The sequence below is a fragment of the Molossus molossus genome, unplaced genomic scaffold (genome assembly GCF_014108415.1).
Source record: "Molossus molossus isolate mMolMol1 unplaced genomic scaffold, mMolMol1.p scaffold_m16_p_21, whole genome shotgun sequence".
Lineage (NCBI taxonomy): Eukaryota > Metazoa > Chordata > Mammalia > Chiroptera > Molossidae > Molossus > Molossus molossus.
Genome location: NW_023425357.1, coordinates 36,694,778 through 36,714,135, shown reverse-complemented (window position 1 = coordinate 36,714,135; position 19,358 = coordinate 36,694,778). Strand labels below are relative to the sequence as shown.

The window sequence follows — 19,358 nt, the reverse complement described above, 5'->3', positions numbered from 1 at the left end:
AGACCTTGGTACTCAGGGGGACTTCTTTTTCCCTGTGGAGATCAGTGAAGACTCTGGGAAAAAAGCTACTTTAACCTCAATCTGGCTCCTCAGCAGACTGCACGATTGGAAACAACTAATTCTGGTGCTCATGCTGCTCCTTAGCACCCAGGTCAGGCCACAGCAGTAGGTTTGGCCTAATGGATGCTCCTTCATAGGCAGCATGGCTGCATGGGATTGTACAACTGTCCTATAATGACCTCAGACCCAGTCATCCTGGGCCCAGAAGAACCTGCTGGCTTGGCACACCCTGTGGGCTTCTTATCCTTAGGTTTTGGAATTAATCAATGGTAAAGGCAAGAACTATATGAGGCAATCTCCCTTTCTGACCATTTTTCTCCACCAAACCTGCCCACCTCAAGACAAAGAGGTAACCTTGGTCATACTTGTTCAATAAAAATAATTTAGGGGAGCATGCTCACAATTTCCTTTAGGTTCAGGGCAAGCACCTGTGAGAACAGGGGGACGGACATTCCTACTATCATGGGTTGGGGGTGTGTACAGCAAATTCCTGTTACAACAGGGAGTCTTGCCTAGACTATATAAACATGTCTCCTGTCTGAGCCAAGCTGGCACCTGGTTCCAGGGATCCTCTAGAGCTAATCCTTTAAGGAGAGTACGTTTGTCTTGAGGATCCCTGAGCCAGGCTTTAACTTTATCCACACAAGCAAATGACCAGCTAATCCCAGGAACTTGCTGTTCCCCTGTGGCTCCTGGGGGAAACAAGAGCCTCATACCCCAGGTGCCCTAACACTCGCTTAGTGAGCCATGTCATCCTCATTATTGGATGGTGACTGCATTCTTCCCCTCTGTGCTGCATACAGACTTCCTAGGAACCCTCCTGTGGGAGGGAAGCCAGAGATTCCCTCCACTCAAGCTTTGTGGTGGAATTAATCTCCATGAGGTTTCTGTTCATTAACCTCAGTCCTCCTGGTTTGCTAATCCCTTTTACAGTTTATGAAGTTGTCAGCCCTTTAATGTTGGCAAACTTTAATGAGCACATAAATAACAGTGAGCACATTATAATGGTTCAGAGTGGTTTTTAATCATTTGTTTCTACACCTACTGGAGACTTAAGTTGCTGCTGCCTGTTACTTGCAACACTGAATTGTACTTTTGTGGATAGTTAAGAGTGGGGAACCATAGTGTGTTGGTTTTACAGCCACAATAGTAGAGCCTGAGTACACGTACACATACAATTCAATCATTTTGGCAGGTTTAACTCCATGTAGATAGGAACTAATGTAGATAAAGACTTGCAAAATGAACATAGAGTGAAAGAATGAGTGAAGGCAGGATGGAAAAAGTAAAAAGGTGGGAAGACACATCCCTGTGTAACTCACCTTCCCACGTGATAATCTGTGCAATGGGGCAAGAGGGAACATCCTAAATAGAAGGTTCTATGTTTGACTACCCTAGAACTGCACTGTCCAGTACTGTAGATAGTTAAAATTAAATAAATTTCAATTCCTCAGTCACACCAATCACATTAAAAGTGCTCAGCCAGCCCGGTTGGTGTGGCTCAGTGGTTGAGCATCGACCCATGCACCAAGAGGTCGCCGTTTCAATTCCCAGTCAGGTCACATGCCCAGGTTATGGGCCAAATCCCCAGTGGGGGGCATGCAGGAAGCGGCCAATCATAAATTTCTCTCATCAATGTTTCTATCTCTAAAATCAATAAAGAAAAAAAAAAAGTGCTCAGCCACATGAGGCTAATGGCTACTAATGCACAGTGCATGCATAGAACATATTAGTCTTTGGAGAAAGTTCTACGGAACAATGTTACATTAGAAGACTAAATGCTAACTCAGTCAGAGTTAAGGCATCTGTGGTTTGGAAGGGGCAGGGAAAGAGATATAAATTCTGGTGGAAAAAATTGGTCTTATTGATAGTTTTTGGTGAGTGCTGTGAATATATAAACATTTCTCAATGGAAAACTAAGTTCAGGATGGGTTTTCCTTTTCCTAATTTGCCTTAAGTCCTTTCCTAATTTAAAGGTCAATTCTGAAACTTCTATCTCACTAACTCCCCCATTTTTGGTGGGGGGCAGGGAGAGGAGAGGGAGCACAATGGGTAAACACCTAATATATTCAGATTTAAAAGATTTTAAAGGACTTACTTGCTCCCATATTTAAAGTGTTTTTACTAAATGCACATTCACACACACCCTATTCCTTGGCACCACTGCTCAAGACAGCAGTGTTTATAATCATTATCATAGGAAGCAGGGAGGTAGAGACAATTGTTAACTAAAACTCCCCACAGCACGGGCAGATTCTACTACTTTTCCTAATGGTCAATACTATGCAGTCTGTGCTGCTACAAGGGACCCAATGTAGCCCTTCTAGATTCCCCTTGTCAAAAGAACAGATTTTTACTGGAGGCATCCTGGTGGTATGGGAAAGCTGAACCTTAGCTCTGATAAAACAGGATCCTCTCCTCCACTTACTGGCTTCAGCGTAGAAGAGCAGTAAAATGCTTAGGCCAGGAAGCTTCATTTTTATGGCCTTCCCCCCCCCCCAAATGTCCCCCAAACTGTAGGGTCACTTTTGATTGAGGCAAAGGGGCCCTACTATTAGTGGGAAAGACACACTCCTTCAGCACAAGTTTTCATTGACAGGATGGTGCTGTTGGATGTGCTTTTTCCTTCTGTTATGTCAGGAAACCCATTACCAGGTTGGCTCATGCTGCAGTCAGAGCCCTCAAGGGCCTGTGATAGAACCTCATGGTTATCACAGGATCCTCAATCTGAATCCAGGTCATGAGGGCTGTCATAGCCAAACTCCTTCTGCACATCCAAAGGGTACTTGCTCCACATCTGTAGTCTGCTGTTGCCTCTCTCCTCTTCACTGAGGCTACTGGATTCATCAGAGCCTAGAATGAAATAACAGGAATGGACTCCAAGTGCATGACTTCTTTAGGTGACTGTGAGAGTTCTTTCCCTGCTAAAACGGTCTGTTTTGTGTGTGTGTGTGTTTGTTGTTGTTCACCATTTAAAAATACTTGTTCAACAAAGAGAATTTAGAACATTTTTTAAAAAATCACATTCCTACCATCTAAACCTATTATCTTTTTTTTTCTTTTCTTTTTAATCCTCACCGGAGGACATTTTTCCATTTTTTGTTCAGGTAGAGTGGGAGGGAGAGAGGGGAACAGAAGGAGAGAGAGAAACATCGATGCGAAAGGAACACATCGAGTGGCTGCCACCCGCACGACTGACCAGGGCTGGGGACAAACTGCAACCGAGGTACGCGCCCTTAGCGGGAACCGAACCCGGGTCTCTCCGGACCGCAGGCCGACACTCTAACCGCTGAGCCAAACCGGCCAGGGCTTTTTTTTCTTTTTAATCCTCACCCGAGGACATTTTTGCATTTATCTTCAGATACAGAGGGAGAGAGCGAGGGAGGAAGAAAGAGAGGAACATCGATGTGAGAAAGACACATCGAGTGGCTGCCACCCACACGACCCCAACCGGGGCTGGGGATAGACTGCAACCGAGGTACGTGCCCTTAGCGGAAACCGAACCCGGGACTCTCTGGTCCGCAGGCTGATGCTCTAACTGCTGAGCCAAACCAGCCAGGGCCTAAACCATTATCTTAACATTGGAACATTCTATCATTTCTCCCCTAAGTAAAGGATTTTTTGTTATAATAGTTGTAGTCATGTTGTAAATATAACATTGAACACTGCCCCTTGTAACATAGGCACTTTCCCAACAGAATATTCCATAGTTTAATTTACTCCATTAACAGACACAAATTCTTTTTGTTGGCACTTAGAACCTCTCCATTACTTTCTTAGACTGAAGCAGGGAAAGGGACAGAGAACTAAATGTTTCACAAGTTGGTGCAATATTCTCATTTTCTATAAAGAAAATAAGTCTCAATGAGGTGAAATAACTTGCCCAAGACCCATAGCTAGGCAACGACAGAACTAAAGACTTAAAACCACACCTGACTGACATCTCACCTCTAGTAACACCCCTGGAAACAGTGGTCTGTGGGTCTCCTATAGCTCCAACAGCTGTGGTTGAGCTACTGGAGTTCAGTGGAAGAGAAGGAAAGCTAGTTAGGATGGACCTGTCAACTGTGCTCATGCCTCAGTCTTGGATCCCAGTATTCCCACCCCATCCAGGGCTGTCATCCACCTACCTCTGGAATCTTCATCTCTATCACTGCTCTCCTCCTCTGGGTACTCATTGCGCCAATTATTTTCACTATTCTCATCATCTTCATCTTCATAAATGTCCCCCGGTTGTTGGTCATCATTCACCTGCACATCTCAACACAAGAGCATAAGTCAAAACACCTAAAGTTATGGTCTGGGGGAAGCTAATAGCAAACCAATCAAAGAGATGTCATTTAAGGGTGCTGTACAAAAAAGAGGCAGCCTTGGAGTCAGTTTGACTCCGGTGCTGGCCCTACTCCACTCAAGTCCAGCTCCAGGCACCACATTCCTGGTGGTATAGACTGAACTCCACTAAAAAGGAACACCCCAGGATGGGGAAGAGAGACAGCTCTGAGCAGGTGACAGCAGTGATCTTTAAATTGCTGAAGGGCAGCCAGGTGGGAGGACTATGGGTAATGCCAAAGATCAGAACCAAAACCCAAGTGTGAGGGATGCAGGAAGGTTAAAGGAGGGCCTATGTGTGGTCCAAGGTGAGTGCCTGCCTCAGATTATGGTGGTAGTGTAGGTGTGGAATAAAGTGCTTTTTTTGTGAGTGTGATAGGCACCACCTTAACTTGTCTCATTAATCATTTTAGAGTTTGTTTTCAAGATTATTGTCTTTTCAAACAAGTGCTGGTGAGGATGTGGAGAAAAGGGGACTCTAGTATACTGCTGATATGAATGCAGACTGGTGCAGCCACTATGGAAAACAATATGATGCTTCCTCAAAAAATTAAAAATGGAATGGAAGCCTGGAACACCACTCAGAAAGAATACATACATCCCTATGTTCATAGCAGTGCTATTTACAATAGCTAAGATTTAGAAACAACCCAGGTGTCATCAGTAGATGAGTGGATAAAAAAGCTGTGGTACATTTACACAATGTAATACTATGCAGCTGTAAGAAAGAAAGATCTCTTACTCTTTGAGACAATATGGAGCGACCTAGAGAGTATTATACTGAGCGAAATAAGCCAGCCAGAGAAAGACAAGTACCACATGATCTCACTCATTTATGGATTATCATCAACAAAATAAGCTGTTAATCAAAAGACATCCAGAGTTATGGAAGTATAGGGATGGGGACTTGGGGTGGGAAGAGATAAAGCAAAGAACTTATATGTATATATGCACAACCAGTGAACACAGACATTAGTTTGGGGAAAAGATGAGGTGGGTGGAAGGGGAGAGGAGGAGTCAATAGGGGAAAAAGAGGGGACATCTGTTAATTCTTTCAACAACAAAAAAATGATTGTTGGGAAGTTAGTTTTTTTTTATCCTCACCAGAGGACATTTTTCCATTCTTTGTTCAGATAGAGCGGGAGGGAAAGAGAGGAAGAGAGAGAGAGAAACATCGACGTGAAAGGGACACATAAAGTGGTCACCATCCGCACGACCCAACCAGGGCCAGGGACAAACTGCAACCGAGGTCCATGCCCTTAGCGGGAACCGAACCTGGGTCTCTCCGGACCACAGGCCAATGCTCTAACCGCTGAGCCAAACTGGCCAGGGCGGGAAGTTAGTTTTTAAAACAAAATGGAAGTTAGCTTTCTTAATCCAAGATTTCCCCCCTTATAAGATAAAATTAAAAAAAAAAAAGGTTTTGTTCTCTCTATTAAAATTTCTGTATTTTTTCTTTATTGACTTTAGAGAGAGAGAGAGAGAAACATCGATGGGAGAGAATATGGACTGGCTGCCTCCTGCATGCTCCCCACTAGGGATTTGTCCCACAACCTGGGCGTGATCCCTGATCAGAAATCAAACCAGCTACTTCTCGGTGCATGGGCTGACACTCAATCACAAAGCCACAATGGCCGGGCAAAATTTCTGGTTTTATTTTATTAAAAGCCCTCATACATTTCCCCCAAAGAGTGGGTAGGTATAAACGATAAAGATGATGTCACAAACCTGTAAAAGATTCATTAAGAGCAGCCCTGGCCAGTTTGGCTCAGCGGTTGAGCGTTGGCCTGCGGACCAGAGAGTCCTGGGTTCGGTTTCTACTAGGGGCACGTACCACGAAAAAAAAAAAAAGATTCATTAAGAGCAAAAATTATACACGTAGAGTCTACATTGTAGACTCCCAAATTTTCCTGCATTAAACCCAGGTTCCTAGAAAGCATCTAGAATAAATTTTTCCTTTTAAGCAAGAACAATGTTGATTAGGATTAGAGCCTAAGGAGGCAAAATACCCAGGCTAGAGAATCACTTAGGTTGCCTCATGCCCCGTCATCCTCATGGGTCTCCTTACCAGCTCCCATTCCTGGCTGTAGGGCTGCACAGAGAGGATATTCTCAATCCACCCTGGAGTGGCCGTCTCCAAGTAGTAAATGTCATAAACGTAGTCATTCTGTTCCTCCCAGTGCCTGATGCTTGGCCCATCCTCAGATATAGTCAACCGCTCACGGATCAACTCTACAGAATTGCAGAGGATCACATTTGGGTCAGATACCTATAAAAAAAACCCAGCAAATAATTAATGCATGAGATTAAACATGGATGTTCAAAGAAAAGGAACCTAGGAGTTGGGTGAAGGAAGCCTCCCTACAGTTATCTATGTTAGACTCAGTAGTCTTATCCCCATGGCCTACTAGTTTCTTCTTAATTAGTTATGAGATTAAAAAACCAAGGATCTCTAAAAAAATTAATGTGCAGTTCTTTTAAGATAGAAACTTACAACAGACTCCTATTCTTTTGTGCTTGGCTGATGCAAGAGCATATGTGAAGACCTGTGTGTGAAGATGGGCCTAAGGAGAAGGGAGGAGCCAGCAGAGCTGTTGAGTCTTTCCTCTGTCTTCCTGAGCTCCATTAGTATAATATTCTCCCTTTGGGAATCTGTAGGTCCATAGTAGCACTTTTATAGTTGACGCATAAATGGGCCTGCATTTTGTATGGCCTCCTATAGGGACCCAAGGGCAATTCCTGGGCTCTGATGACTACTACCAGCATAGCCATCACCCACCACTTAACTTGCTCACACTGACATCCTGCTTTTATTTATTTACTTTTTTCTTTTTTGGTATGTGCCCCTAGCGGGAACCGAACCCAGGATCTTCTAGTCAGCCTGCCGACGCTCCAACCAGTGAGCCAAACCGGCCAGGGCTTATTTACTTATTAAATACATTTTTATTGCCCTGGCTGGTTTTGCTCAGTGGTTAGTGTCGGTCTGCGGACCAGGGAGTCCTGGGTTCGATTCCAGTCAAGGGCACATACCTTGGTTGCGGTTCATCCCTGGCCCTGGTTGGGGTTGTGCGGGTGGCAACCAATCGATGTCTCTCTCTCACATCAATGTTTCTCTCTCTTTCCCTCTGAAATAAATGTAAAAAATATCCTTGGGTGAGGATTAAAAATAAATAAAAAAATGTTTTTATTAATTTTTTAGAGAGAGGAGGGAGAGAAAGAAACTTTGAGGTGAGAGAGAGAGAGAGAGAGACATCGATTGGCTGCCTCCTGCCACCCCCTACTGGGGATCGAGGCCAAAACCCAGGCAAGTGCCTTGACTGGGAATTGAACTGGGACCTCTCAGTCCATGGGAAGATGCTCAATCCACTGAGCCCCACTGGCTGGGTGACATCCTGCTTTTAAACACAACCAGGAGTGGAGTGCCCTACGATCCTTTTCCTGCTAGAAAGAATAGCTCAAGATGGACTGACCCAGATGGGAATTGGCCCAGGTAAGATATACCCCAGGTCCAACAGGCAGTGTTGTTCAGGGTGGCACAGGTCAATTTGGAAACCAAGGGGACATGCTGCAAATGACCTAGACGGGTTCATCACAGGAGGCTGTGCAACTCAACATACGGGGAGGTAGGGGTGTACCATGGCCAGGCAGAGAAAGGGAAAGGAAATTAATTCTTTGCTCCAAAGTCAAAAGGAGCTAGAGATGTCAGTTTTTGTGCAGACTCTTAACCAACCTCAAACCAACCTGTTTATAAGGAAAGCTCTGGCTCCTGCTCACAAATCCCCAGCCCTCACTCCAGTAGATTATGCAGCCATATTCCTTTGCTATATATATATTTTTGAATTTCCTTTAATAAACACATTATGTTCATAAAATAAATTATTTTTAAGTCTAGTCTGTGTATGCTTACCCATATCGATTATACTACGTATAGCATTTTCAACCATTATATATATACTTTCTCATCTTGCCAGTCTTGATGGTTATTAATTTAAAGGTTCAGGCAGTTGTGTAGTCAGTTTCTCAGACATAATTTTTAGCATCCATGTACAATATTGCAATAAATGTGTATTTTCCTGCATTTGAAAACGGAGATTAAAGTACCTACCTTGTAGGGTTTTTGTGAGGATTAAATGAGCTAAATTAAAAGAAAATATAACAAGTACTATACTTAACATATAGTAATTATTTAGTAAACCAACAGTAGCTTTGTTAATACTACAACTGTTTGCTTCTGCTGAATTATTTCCCTAAGCTAAATCCTGAGGGTGAGATTACTAAATAAAATGAATCAAACCTTTTCCCTTTTTAAGATTTCCTATTAAGGAGTACTTTATTTGCTTAAAACTTAAATGGTGTCAATTTAAGGAAAAACCCATTGTAATGTGGCATTGGAATGCTATCATTAATTTTTAAATTTATTTAGAATTTTGGATGGCTTTAGGGTCCAAACAATAAAAATAAATTTAAGTGGTTTTAAAATAGGCCCCAAGCTATTTTTAGCCATGCTGTTTTCCAAAAGACTGGCATCAATTTTAAGCACACAGTCATGTACCATTTAAATCAGAGCCTTGCCAGCAGTGCTATCAGCAACCTTTTCTCGGCTAATCCTAGTAGACATAAAACCTCAAGCTTGCTTTCAGCTTAAATTCATGTTTTTAAAATAATTACCCTGCAAACATTTGTGATGTGTACAGTTTGTATTGCATTGTTGGGAAAACTTGTGTTCACATCCTTCAGTTTATCTACTAGTTTTTCTTATAAAATCGAGCTATTTAATTGATTTGATTCCATCGAACATTGGTTTACTTTTAAATATTATCTGACTGTGAAATCATGAATCACTCTGGAATTAGTTTAGGTAAAAGATGTGGCTATAGACATCATGCTCAAATTGCTATTCAGGTATACTAGCACCATGATTAAATGTGTTTTGCCTGATGTATTTTGAATTAAAATTTCATTTTTTAAACTTAAAGTAAGGTACAAAACAAACATATTAAATGTAGGGTAGTGGATGCCCTGGCCAGTTTGGCTCAGCAGTTGGAGCTTTGGCCTGCGGACCAGAGAGTCCCCGGTTCAGTTGCCGCTAGGGGCATGTACCAAAATAAAATTTAAAAAAATGTAGGGTAGTGGAAAGGAAACTGGATTAAGTGTGCATTTTAGATCTGTCTCAGACTTGATATGCTACCCAAGACTAGTCCTTTAGCCTCCCTCTGATGAATTTTCCCATTTGCTCTATCTTTACCTTGCTCAAAATTCTCCAATAATTCCCTATTTCAGGATGAAAGGCAATGGGTCCTTGAAGTACCTACGGGGTCTAGTAAACAGACATCTTTCCCCCAAGTTCCTTATTACTCTTCTCCCCCAGTACACTGGGCTCCAGGCACACTGACCTTGAAAACATCAGACAAACCTGGTTTCAGTGCCTTTGTGCTTGCCAGGTCCTCAGCCTGGAATGCCCATCCCCAAGCTATCCACAATGCCCTGGCATTCACCTCCTTTAAGTCTTCACACAAATGTCACTTTTTTTCAGTGAGACCTCTGAAATGGAACCACTCTTTTCTTGCCCCGCCCCAGCCCATATCACTATCTGACACTGAATTTACTTGTTCGTTTCTCTCCTCTATCTGAATGTTAGGTCCTCAATGCCTGGCACACAGTGGACTCAGTACATACTTGTTGAATGGATAACCTAATCTGTAAAAATGAGGCCGGAGGTATCACCCATTAATAAAACGTGAAGCCGTACTCATCTTAACTCTATGCTGACTTAGCGCCCAGATTCCTAGCACTACCTGTGTGGAGATACCCAGCTCTCCTTCCGGCATGTACTCACTTTGCAGGACCCGGCAGCAGCAGCCACCTCTGGGTCTCCTCCTTCGTGGACCAGATCCAACAGCTGGAAGCCTGCGTCATCGTTGGCTTCTGGGTTTCCCCGCACGTCCTCGGACTCCAAGCCATCTGAGGTAATTCCCGAGGAGGATCGAAGGCTAGAGACCACCCTGTAGCGGCCCTCCTGCCGGATCTCCCGAGCCGACGCGCGGAGGTCGCGGCGGATACGCTGCTGGCTGCCCCAGGATGGGCGCAAAGCGGCCCGCAAGAGCGGCTGGACCGGCTCCTCCTGAAGAGCAGTAGGGGAGGGGGACCCGTGTAAGTATGGGTTCATGTAGGGATCAGGGATACAGTTTCATCCTAGCTGCACACTAAGATCCCTTCCAGTCTGGCTCCATCCCCGCCCAATACCTGGGAGCGCACGGTAGCCACTAACTGGAAGACATTATTCTCTGCTGCTCTCTGCAGACCCTCGGGGGGAGTCTTTTGGGCTGCCGACTCCACTGCATCGTTCCGGCGGCGTTTACAAGCTAGGACAAGAGCCTCGGCGGGCTCCGCATTCCGCTTCCGCTTCACGCGGAGCACAGCTGTGTGGCCAACCTCCATGGCGACTGTCGCGGAGCACTGTGGGAACTGCGTGGGGTGTGACGGAGAGCCTTTAGGTTCTACTTCCGGGTCCCGCCCCGCTCAGACGAGATAGGAAGGTCCAACCCCCTCACGCCGGCCGCGGCAATGTGGCGGTGGCGTCGGAAATGAACTGAGCGGTACCCACGACCGGTGAGGCGCTGAGCATATTGGGTAGGTGGGGTCACTTTTGGAGTTCCGGAAGCAGCCAGCATCCTATTTTCAGTTCCAGGGATCCGGCGGCAGGGCTTAGTGTGAGCATTCTCGGACGCCAGGGTACGCACCTCTGCGGGACCCTGAAGGACCTTTGTAGAGTCTGCATAGGGCGGCTCGGAGTGCCTGGGCCGGCGGGAAAGCGGGATTCCAGGCGGGGCCCGGCTCTGTCATCCTCCCTGGTGATTGCCGCTTGCTGGGCCCGTGGGTGGGGCACTTACGCAGTGAACTGGTTGATAGGACGTACAATCTCTCCTTAGCGATAGGGTTTGGCATGGTGGTTTCCATGGTGTAAGTGACCATATTAGTTGACAACCTTTGGAGAATCAGGAGGGGGTCAGACTATCTCTTGAATCTGGAGTGTGATCTCATTTTGGGAGAGGACACGTCGTAATATAATAGATGAGGTGATTTATCCATAGAAGGTGTATAGTGCCTCACCCAGAGAGGTTACAGGACATGGTTCCCCTTAAGCATTCGTTTAGATTAATATGAAACCAGTGACGTCTTTACAGTTCTGAAAAGACACTGTGATCCTAGTTATAGCCTCAGCAACATTAGGGACAATAAAGGAGTTCCTTCGCATAAGAGTTTCTAGACCCTGCACAATATGGACCCCACCAACTTGTTTGACTCCATGTTCAGTTTCACTTCAGTTAGACTGATTTATCCACTGTGCATGATAGTCTTAAGAACTTCTTCCTTCCTTCCTTTCTTCCTTCTTTTCTTCCTCACCTGAGGATATTTTTCCATTGATTTTTGGAGTGGAAGGGAAGGAGGGAGGGAGAGAGAAACAACGATGTGAGAGACACATGGATTGGTTGCCTCCTGCATGATCCCAACTAGGGCTGGGGATTGAACCTGCAACCCGGGGTCTGTGCCCTTGACCGGGAATTGAACCTGCAACTCTCTGGTCATAGACCTATGCTCTAATCGCTGTATGGTGGCGCAACAGAGTCAAAGAAAGACCACTAGAGCATCGAAGTCCAAATAAGAGCCGTTTATTAGCTGGCTGGTGTCTGATTCTGAACACTGCTGTGACAGAGTCTTCGGAGATCAGCCTGATATGCTTTATTACATGCCATTTATACCTTACGGCAAAAGTTTAATGATACAAGAAAGTAGTATCTTCTTGATATAATGCCCAGGGCTACAACAGTGCTGTATAGAATTAGTTTTCCTTGCGGATAACGGGAACATCCAGGCATACCCAGGTATTTCAGGGTACATTGGGTCACACATGGCCTCGAGCTGCACAAACACAATGCAAGCCTAATTCTCTGAAATTGTGGGGAAGGCTGAGTCTCTGACTCCAGACCTCCAGGCTCCATGGGCTCTGTCAGACACATAGCCGGCTCCCAACAATTTCTTGGTTCAGGGAATCTTCCAATTTACTGAGGTTGTTTTGATCTCTATCCTGTTGATTACATTTTTTACAAAACAGGTTCAGCTAGAGGGTGCACAGTGACTCCCAATCATCAATTATGGAGCTATAAACAAGTTAGCACAACAATTTACCTATCATCAATTATGGGGTTATGAACATGTCAGCACAGCTGAACTAAACTAGCCAGGGCTGTCTAAGCCTTTCTTATGTGGTGAAGTGCCCTTTCCCCATGCCCACCCAAATAATGTCCATCTTTTAGGACTTCCCTGAACATTGAGTGAGTTGTGGTCATTTCTTTCTACTTCAGCATTTGTTGGACACAGATTTCTAAAGCACATTACAGATACTGGTAGTTCTAGATACTCTGTCTTTCTAAAAGAAATGTTACCATGTGAGATGTACAGAGCTGATTTTAGTAATAGTTTTCAAACTAGGTTGCAAACCATTGGTGAGTTATGAAATCAATTTAGTGGATCATGGTCTACTAAAAAATAAAATTAAAATAGGATGAAATAGCCCTGGCCAGTTTGGCTCAGCGGTTAGAGCGTTGGCCTGCGGTCCGGAGAGGCTGGGGTTCGGTTCCCGCTAAGGGCACGTACTTCGGTTGCAGTTTGTCCCCGGCCCTGGTTGGTCGTGCGGGTGGCAGCCACTCAATGTGTCCCTTCACGTCGATGTTTCTCTCTCTCTCCCTTCCTCTCTCTCCCTCCCACTCTATCTGTACAAAAAAATAGAAAAATATCCTCGCATGAGGATTAAAAAAAAAAAAAAGGATGAAATATATGAGAGGGCCTTACCCATAGCAAGGCTAAATATGTACTGTTTTGTGAAACTTTGTTTCATGTGAGTGTGTGTGTATTACTGGGGTTGTCAGGATGTTTGAGAGCCCCTAGATTAAGAGTAGATATGCTGGGATTTTAGAAGTAGAGTTTTGCCCCAAGACAGATTGACTACTTTGAATCAAGGTAGTGACTGCTTGAGTCTTCTCAGAAAAGAGTATTTCCCATCCGCTTGTATAAGAATTCAGTATTTACTTAGTCTAGATAATTTCAAGAGAAAGTAAAAAACTCTGGCCAATAAAATGCCTCAGGAATATTTCGGGGACTTCCTCCACAAAAAATAATCAGGTTTCCTGAAGATGGATCAGTGTTTAACAAGAAATAAAGGGGAGTGTGGCACACTTGCTATTTTCTGAATGGTAAGAGGGAGGGCATTGGGAGAGCCTGTTACTGCTGAGAAGTGCCTTCAAACTTTGAGCTGTGGTGTTCCTTTGTCTCTCAGAAGTAGATATCTTTGAGGTAAAATACCATATAAGACATTTTATCTGTCTGATGATATTTTATTTATTTGCAGCAAATATTTTTATATGAAGAAAGGTATTTTTTTTGTTTATTGGTTTTAGAGGAAAGGAGAGAGAGATAGAAACATCAATGAGAGAACATCAATTGGCTGCCTCCTGCAGGCCTCCCCCCGATTTGGTCCACAACCTGGGCATGTACCCTGACCAGGAATTGAACTGGCGACCTCCTGGTGTATGGATCCATGCTCGACCACTGAGCCATACCAGCAGGGCTGAAGGGTTTTTGAAAATTGCCTTTAAAGTTAAATATTGAGTAGATAAGAAATTATTATTAAATAGCGAAACATAAAGAATGACAGTATCATGGACACTTGTGTTCCCACCACCCAGCCTTTTTTCCCTTCCTTTATTGATTTTAGAGAGAGAGGAAGGGAGAGGGAGAGAAAGACATTGTTGAGAAAGAACAGTGATTGGCTGCCTGCATGCCCCACACTGGGGATCGGGCCCACAACCTGGGCATGTGCCCTGACCAAGAATCAAACCAGTGACCTCTTGGTACATGGGTTGATGCTCAACCACTGAGCCACACCTGCTGGGCCCCACCACCCAGTTTTAGAAAAAGAATAATATAATTACTTTTGAAGTCCCCTGTATGGTCCTCCTTGATCTGGATCATCCTTTTCCCTTCCCTCTTAGAGGTAATCAGTATCTTATTTCCTGCTATATGTTTTAGTGTGATCCCTGAAGAATGTATTGTTCTGTTTTGCATAATTATAGATTTTATATAAATATAACATTAGATATATTCTGTGATTTACTTTCTTTTTATGGCTCAACATTATATTTCTGGGATTATCCATGTTTTTGTATAGTTATGACTTGTTTAGGTGAAGATTTTCCTAATTTGTTTGAATTGTTCAATCTTTGTATTTTTTCTTTTTTATTCTCACCCGAGGACATTTTTCCATTTTTTGTTCAGATAGAGTAGGAGGGAGGGAGGGAGGGAGGGAGAGAGAGAGAGAGAGAGAGAGAGAGAGAAACATCGTTGTGAAAGGGACACATTGAGTGGCTGCCACCTGCACGACCAACCAGGGCCGGGGACAAACCTCAACCAAGGTACAAACCCTTAGCGGGAACTGAAACCGGGTCTCTCTGGACCGCAGGCTGACGCTCTAACCGCTGAGCCAAACCAGCCAGGGCTTTTTTCTTAAACTCAGTTTTTAGTATCCTTAGGTAGTATTGGTAGCACTCCTTTACCACCACTCCAGTCTCTTTTTGTTCTTTCCTACTAGCCTGTTCCTCTGCTTTATTTCCTTTCTCACCTGCCTTTACCTGAAGCTATGCCCAGATGTACCTTTGAGGCTCATTTGACCCTGTTGGAATCACTGAAGACTACTGAAGTTTCCACATAGCTTTATGAATTTATGTATTATAATTTTTGATGTTATATGTGGAATATAAAACCAAGTAACTCTTGCTGTGAAAATGAAAATACTGATTAACAAATATTTTCAGTAGCTTTGACATGTTTGTCAATTTATTGATTCCCCTGTTTTGTTTTCATGTCTTTTAACATTTTTTTTCTCTACATTCTTGGGTATTATGATGTAAATAGATTTCTGACCATCTTATTTGTCCACAAGAAGTGAGCTGGCAAGTGATAAAACTAAGGAGCTGATTGGCACCATGAAGATCTTCTGTGGGCGGGCCAATCCAACCACGGGATCTGTGGAATGGCTGGAGGAAGATGAGCACTATGATTACCATCAGGAGATTGCCAGGTAACAAAGGTTTGTTCACAGTTGGCCGCAGCTGGGTGGAGTACTTGATCTCAAAGCAGATGCTGTGGAATCCAGTCTGAGTGTGCAATAGGGTGTCACCCAGTGCTTCTGGGCAGGTAATGGTCATGAGCAGGTGCTTAGCTGGGGAGGTTTGTGTGGACGTTAGGCTGAGTCATGCCTGTGTGGGGAGTCAGAGGATCTGTCTAGTGGAGCAAAGAAGAACTAGGATTCAGTAGTAGTAGTTGAGTTTATGAAAGTTAATCATTATTTGTGTCACTTAAATGGTGACACATTCCTCATATGGTTAAATTCTCTTGAAAAATGTTTTTATTTTCCTTTGAAAGGATGTTTAAAAGTATGTGAGTTACTGTTATTTAGCAATCATTAAGAGCATAAAAAACACCAGCACTGTGCTAGAGCTGTGGCTACAAAAATGAAGAAGAAAGGGTTCCCATCCTTAAAGAACAAGCCGTTTTGTGGAAAGGATAGACATAAAAAATTACGGCACAGAGAGATAAAGGCCAGTGGGGATGGGCACAAAAGTTTGTGCAAGCAGCAAGAACCAGCTGGGCTAGGGGGTTGATATCTAAATGGAGAGAAATTGCTTTCTGAGCATCATGGATTACGTGTAAATTTCCAGATGAACTAGTCTGAGGAGTGGCAAACAGTTCAGTGTGCTGGAATGTGGTGTAAAAGTAGGGCTGTGATGAGAGAGGATGCTGAAAAGGTAGGCAGTTATCAAGGTTGGTAACACAACGTAAGAAGAGGAACATGAGCCCTGGCCGGTTTGGCTCAGCGGTTAGAGTGTCGGCCTGCGGTCCTGGGAGACCCGGGTTCGGTTCCCGCTAAGGGCACGTACTTCGGTTGCAGTTTGTCCCCGGCCCTGGTCGGTTGTGCGGGTGGCAACCACTCGATGTGTTCCTTTCACGTCGATGTTTCTCTCACTCTGTTCCTCTCTCTCTCTCCCACTCTACCTGAACAAAAAATGGAAAAATGTCCTCGGGTGAGGATAAAAAAAAAAAAAAAAAGAAGAGGAACATGAGTATATGTGTGGCTCTGCCACTTTTTATCATCATCTGAGAACATTTTTGCATTTATATTCAGATAGAGGGGGACGGAGAGAGGGAGGAAGAGAGAGAGAAACATCCACATGAGAGAGACAATTGAGTGGTTGCCACCCACACGACCCCAAATGGGGTCGGGGATAAACTGCAACCGAGGTACGTGCCCTTAGCGGGAACCAAACCCGGCACTTTCCGGTCCATGGGCCGATGCTCTAACTGCTGAGCAAAGCTGGCCAGGGCTCTACCACTTCTTTAACTCTGACATTGGCCAAACTACCTAATTTCTCTGAGCGTGGATATAATGTATATTCCTCAATATACAATATAATAGTATATGTCTCAATGTAATTAATATACACCTCATCATAATACTCTTAAGATTGATGATTGAATGAAATACAATGTCTGGTACAGAATATTTCTTTTTTTTTTTATCCTCACCCGAGGACATTTTTCTATTTTTTGTTCAGATAGAGTGGGAAGGAGAGAGAGGGAGAGAGAGAAACATCGATGTGAAAGGGACACATCAAGTGGCTGCCTCCTGCAGGACCCAACCAGGGCCAGGGACAAACTGCAACCAAGGTACGTGCCCTTAGTGGGAACCAAACCCAGGTCTCTTTGGACCATAGGCCAACGCTCTAACTGCTAAGCCAAACCGGCCAGGGCTTTCTTTTTTTTTTTTTAACTATTTATTTCTTTTTTTTGTTAATCCTCACCTGAGGGTATTTTTCCATTGATTTTATTTTTTTAGATAGTGTAGAAGTGGGGGGGGGGCATTGACGTGAGAAAGATACATCGATTGGTTGCCTCCTGCAAGACCCCAACTGGAGCCAGGAATTGAACCTGCACTTCGGGTACTTGCCCTTGACCAGGAATCAAACCCAAGACCCCTTGGTCCACGGGCTGATGCTCTAACCACTGATCCACCCTGACCAGGGCCGGAATATTTCTCTATAAAACTTTTAGAGATTATTTTCTGAGTGATTGAGATGTTAAACAGGGGAAGAAAAAGGATTAGTTTACATTTTGGAAAACTCATTGACAGCAGTGTGGAAAGTAAGTTGGAGGGAGAGGACCCTTTGGGTGGATATTGTAACCACAAAGCAGAGATAGTGGAGATGGAGAGAGGAAGAGACAGCTTTGAAGGAGCTTGAGTTTGATAACTCAGAGGATGCAGTGATAGAAGGAGAGAGAAAATTCAGTAAGTATCAAGATTTCTGGTTTGTCCAGGCTGATTTGGCTTAGCGGTTAGAGTGTTGGCCCTGTGGCCCCTGGTCAGCGGCTTATACCTGGATTGCAGGTTTAGTCCCAGGCCCCGATCTGGGTTCTTTGGGAAGCAACCAATGTGTCTCTCTCACTTGGAAGTTTCTCTCTCTCTCCCTCCCTCCCTTCCACTCTCATCTAAAAATCAATGGGAAAATATCCTCAGGTGGGCAAGGATTAACCAAACAAAATAAAACAAAAAAGATTTCTGGTTAGAGTGACTAGGTAGATGGAGTTGTTTCCTGAGAGGAAGAACACAGGAAGAATTGGTGGTGTTTGGCAGGGGAATAAAAAGGAGAGTAGGTATTTAGACATGTAGTAGAGATGCCAGTAGACAGATATGTCCACAATTTGCAGTTGTTAGTGAGAGTTGAAACAAGGCTCTCAGGGATAGTGTGGAATGAGAAGGGTAGAAGGCTGAAGGAGTTCCTGGAGTAGCTGAGGAGGCAGGAGAACCAGGAGGGAATGGCCACAGAGTAGAAAGGAGGAGAGCAGTTCAGGAAGAGGGCATGTCCAACAGGGCCAGAGAAATCCTGTGTGTTAGCAGTTGAAGTGAGCTGGTGCTTAGGCAGAATGATGTCAGTGGAGTGGTGGGGAGTGAGTGGGTTATAAGCAGGGAAGGTGGGGAATGAAAGTGCCTCTTAAAAAGTAGATGCCCTGGCCAGTTTGCTCAGTGGTTAGAGCATCAGCCTGCGGTCCAGAGAAGCCTGGGTTTGGTTCCTGCTGGGGGCATATACCTCAGTTGCAGTTTGTCCCCGGCCCTGGTTGGGTTGTGCGGGTGGCAGCCACTCGGTGTGTCCCTTTTTGACATCGATGTTTCTCTTTCTCTCCCTCCTGCTCTATTTGAACAAAAAATAAAAAGGTGTCCTCAGATGAGAATTTAAAATAAAATAAAAAACTGGATAAAGGGCCTTGGCCGGTTTGGCTTGGCCGTTAGAGCGTCGGTCCTTGGACCAATGAGTCGCAGGTTCAACCAATGAGTTGCAGGTTCGATTCCGGTCAAGGACATGTACCTTGGTTGCTCTTTGTCAGGGTCATGCGGGAGGCAGCCAGTTGATGACTCTCTCTCTCCCCCTCCGCTCCGCGCCCCCCCATTCTATCTGAAGATAAATAGAAAAATATCCTTGGGTGAGGATTAAAAAAATAAAAAAGTAGAGAAAGGTATAAAAGACCAGATTTTAACTAAACATTTATGGGAGGGGTCAGATGTAAAATCTTTGGTGTGCCATAAAAGCACCCTATTTTAGTACAGGGCTTCTCAAAGTGTAGAGTACGGATTGCCTGTGTCATAGTTGCCTGGAACACCAGTTGAAGTAGACCAACGAGACAGACCAGACTCAGACTCTGCACTGGGTTCAAATTAAGAGAGCTATATTAGCCACGCGGCAACTGTCCCATCCTACACAGAGGAGAGAGCAGCCCGAGTTCAGGGGGAGGGTTGCTTATATGTAGTTGTCTTAGCCCCTGTTAAGAAATTGGGTTAAAGGTTTGCACATACAGAAGCAGAT

General features: G+C 44.4%; 3 protein-coding genes across 14 annotated transcripts in view; 2 read left to right on the top strand and 1 right to left on the bottom strand.

The window, feature by feature from the left end:
* The window catches only part of LOC118638534 (Y+L amino acid transporter 2), a 73,535-nt gene extending 63,247 nt beyond the window's left edge, over positions 1-10,288 (top strand). For 2 of the 3 annotated variants that reach the window (XM_036274514.1, XM_036274513.1), the window contains exon 11: positions 10,233-10,288. The gene's annotated coding sequence lies outside the window, so the exon portion shown is untranslated. Of the gene's footprint in view, positions 1-10,027; positions 10,180-10,232 lie in introns of those variants that run through there. The other variant, XM_036274512.1, reaches the window with a different exon arrangement.
* On the bottom strand, positions 1,720-11,240 carry SLC7A6OS (solute carrier family 7 member 6 opposite strand). Of its 4 annotated transcripts, none has more exons than XM_036274527.1 (5): positions 10,633-11,227; positions 10,226-10,510; positions 6,458-6,658; positions 4,191-4,311; positions 1,720-2,913 (listed from the first exon to the last, which is right to left on the bottom strand). In XM_036274527.1, the coding sequence occupies exons 1-5, from the start codon at positions 10,825-10,827 to the stop codon at positions 2,783-2,785; spliced, it is 933 nt and encodes a 310-aa protein (XP_036130420.1). In that variant the 5' UTR covers positions 10,828-11,227; the 3' UTR covers positions 1,720-2,782. The 4 variants fall into 4 exon arrangements, with proteins under 4 accessions (XP_036130420.1, XP_036130421.1, XP_036130422.1 ...); XM_036274528.1 differs by lacking the exon at positions 1,720-2,913 and adding an exon at positions 3,963-4,076 and having other exon boundaries at positions 10,633-11,231; XM_036274529.1 differs by lacking the exon at positions 1,720-2,913 and adding an exon at positions 6,118-6,206 and having other exon boundaries at positions 4,201-4,311; positions 10,633-11,234.
* The window catches only part of PRMT7 (protein arginine methyltransferase 7), an 82,897-nt gene continuing 65,803 nt past the window's right edge, over positions 2,265-19,358 (top strand). The window contains exons 1-3 of one of the 7 annotated variants that reach the window (XM_036274518.1): positions 2,265-2,268; positions 4,477-4,484; positions 15,386-15,523. In XM_036274518.1, coding sequence (XP_036130411.1) covers positions 15,429-15,523 — 95 coding nt within the window. In that variant the 5' untranslated portion in view covers positions 2,265-2,268; positions 4,477-4,484; positions 15,386-15,428. Of the gene's footprint in view, positions 2,269-4,476; positions 4,485-10,920; positions 11,020-15,357; positions 15,533-19,358 lie in introns of those variants that run through there. The other 6 variants (XM_036274517.1, XM_036274516.1, XM_036274519.1 and 3 more) reach the window with 6 other exon arrangements.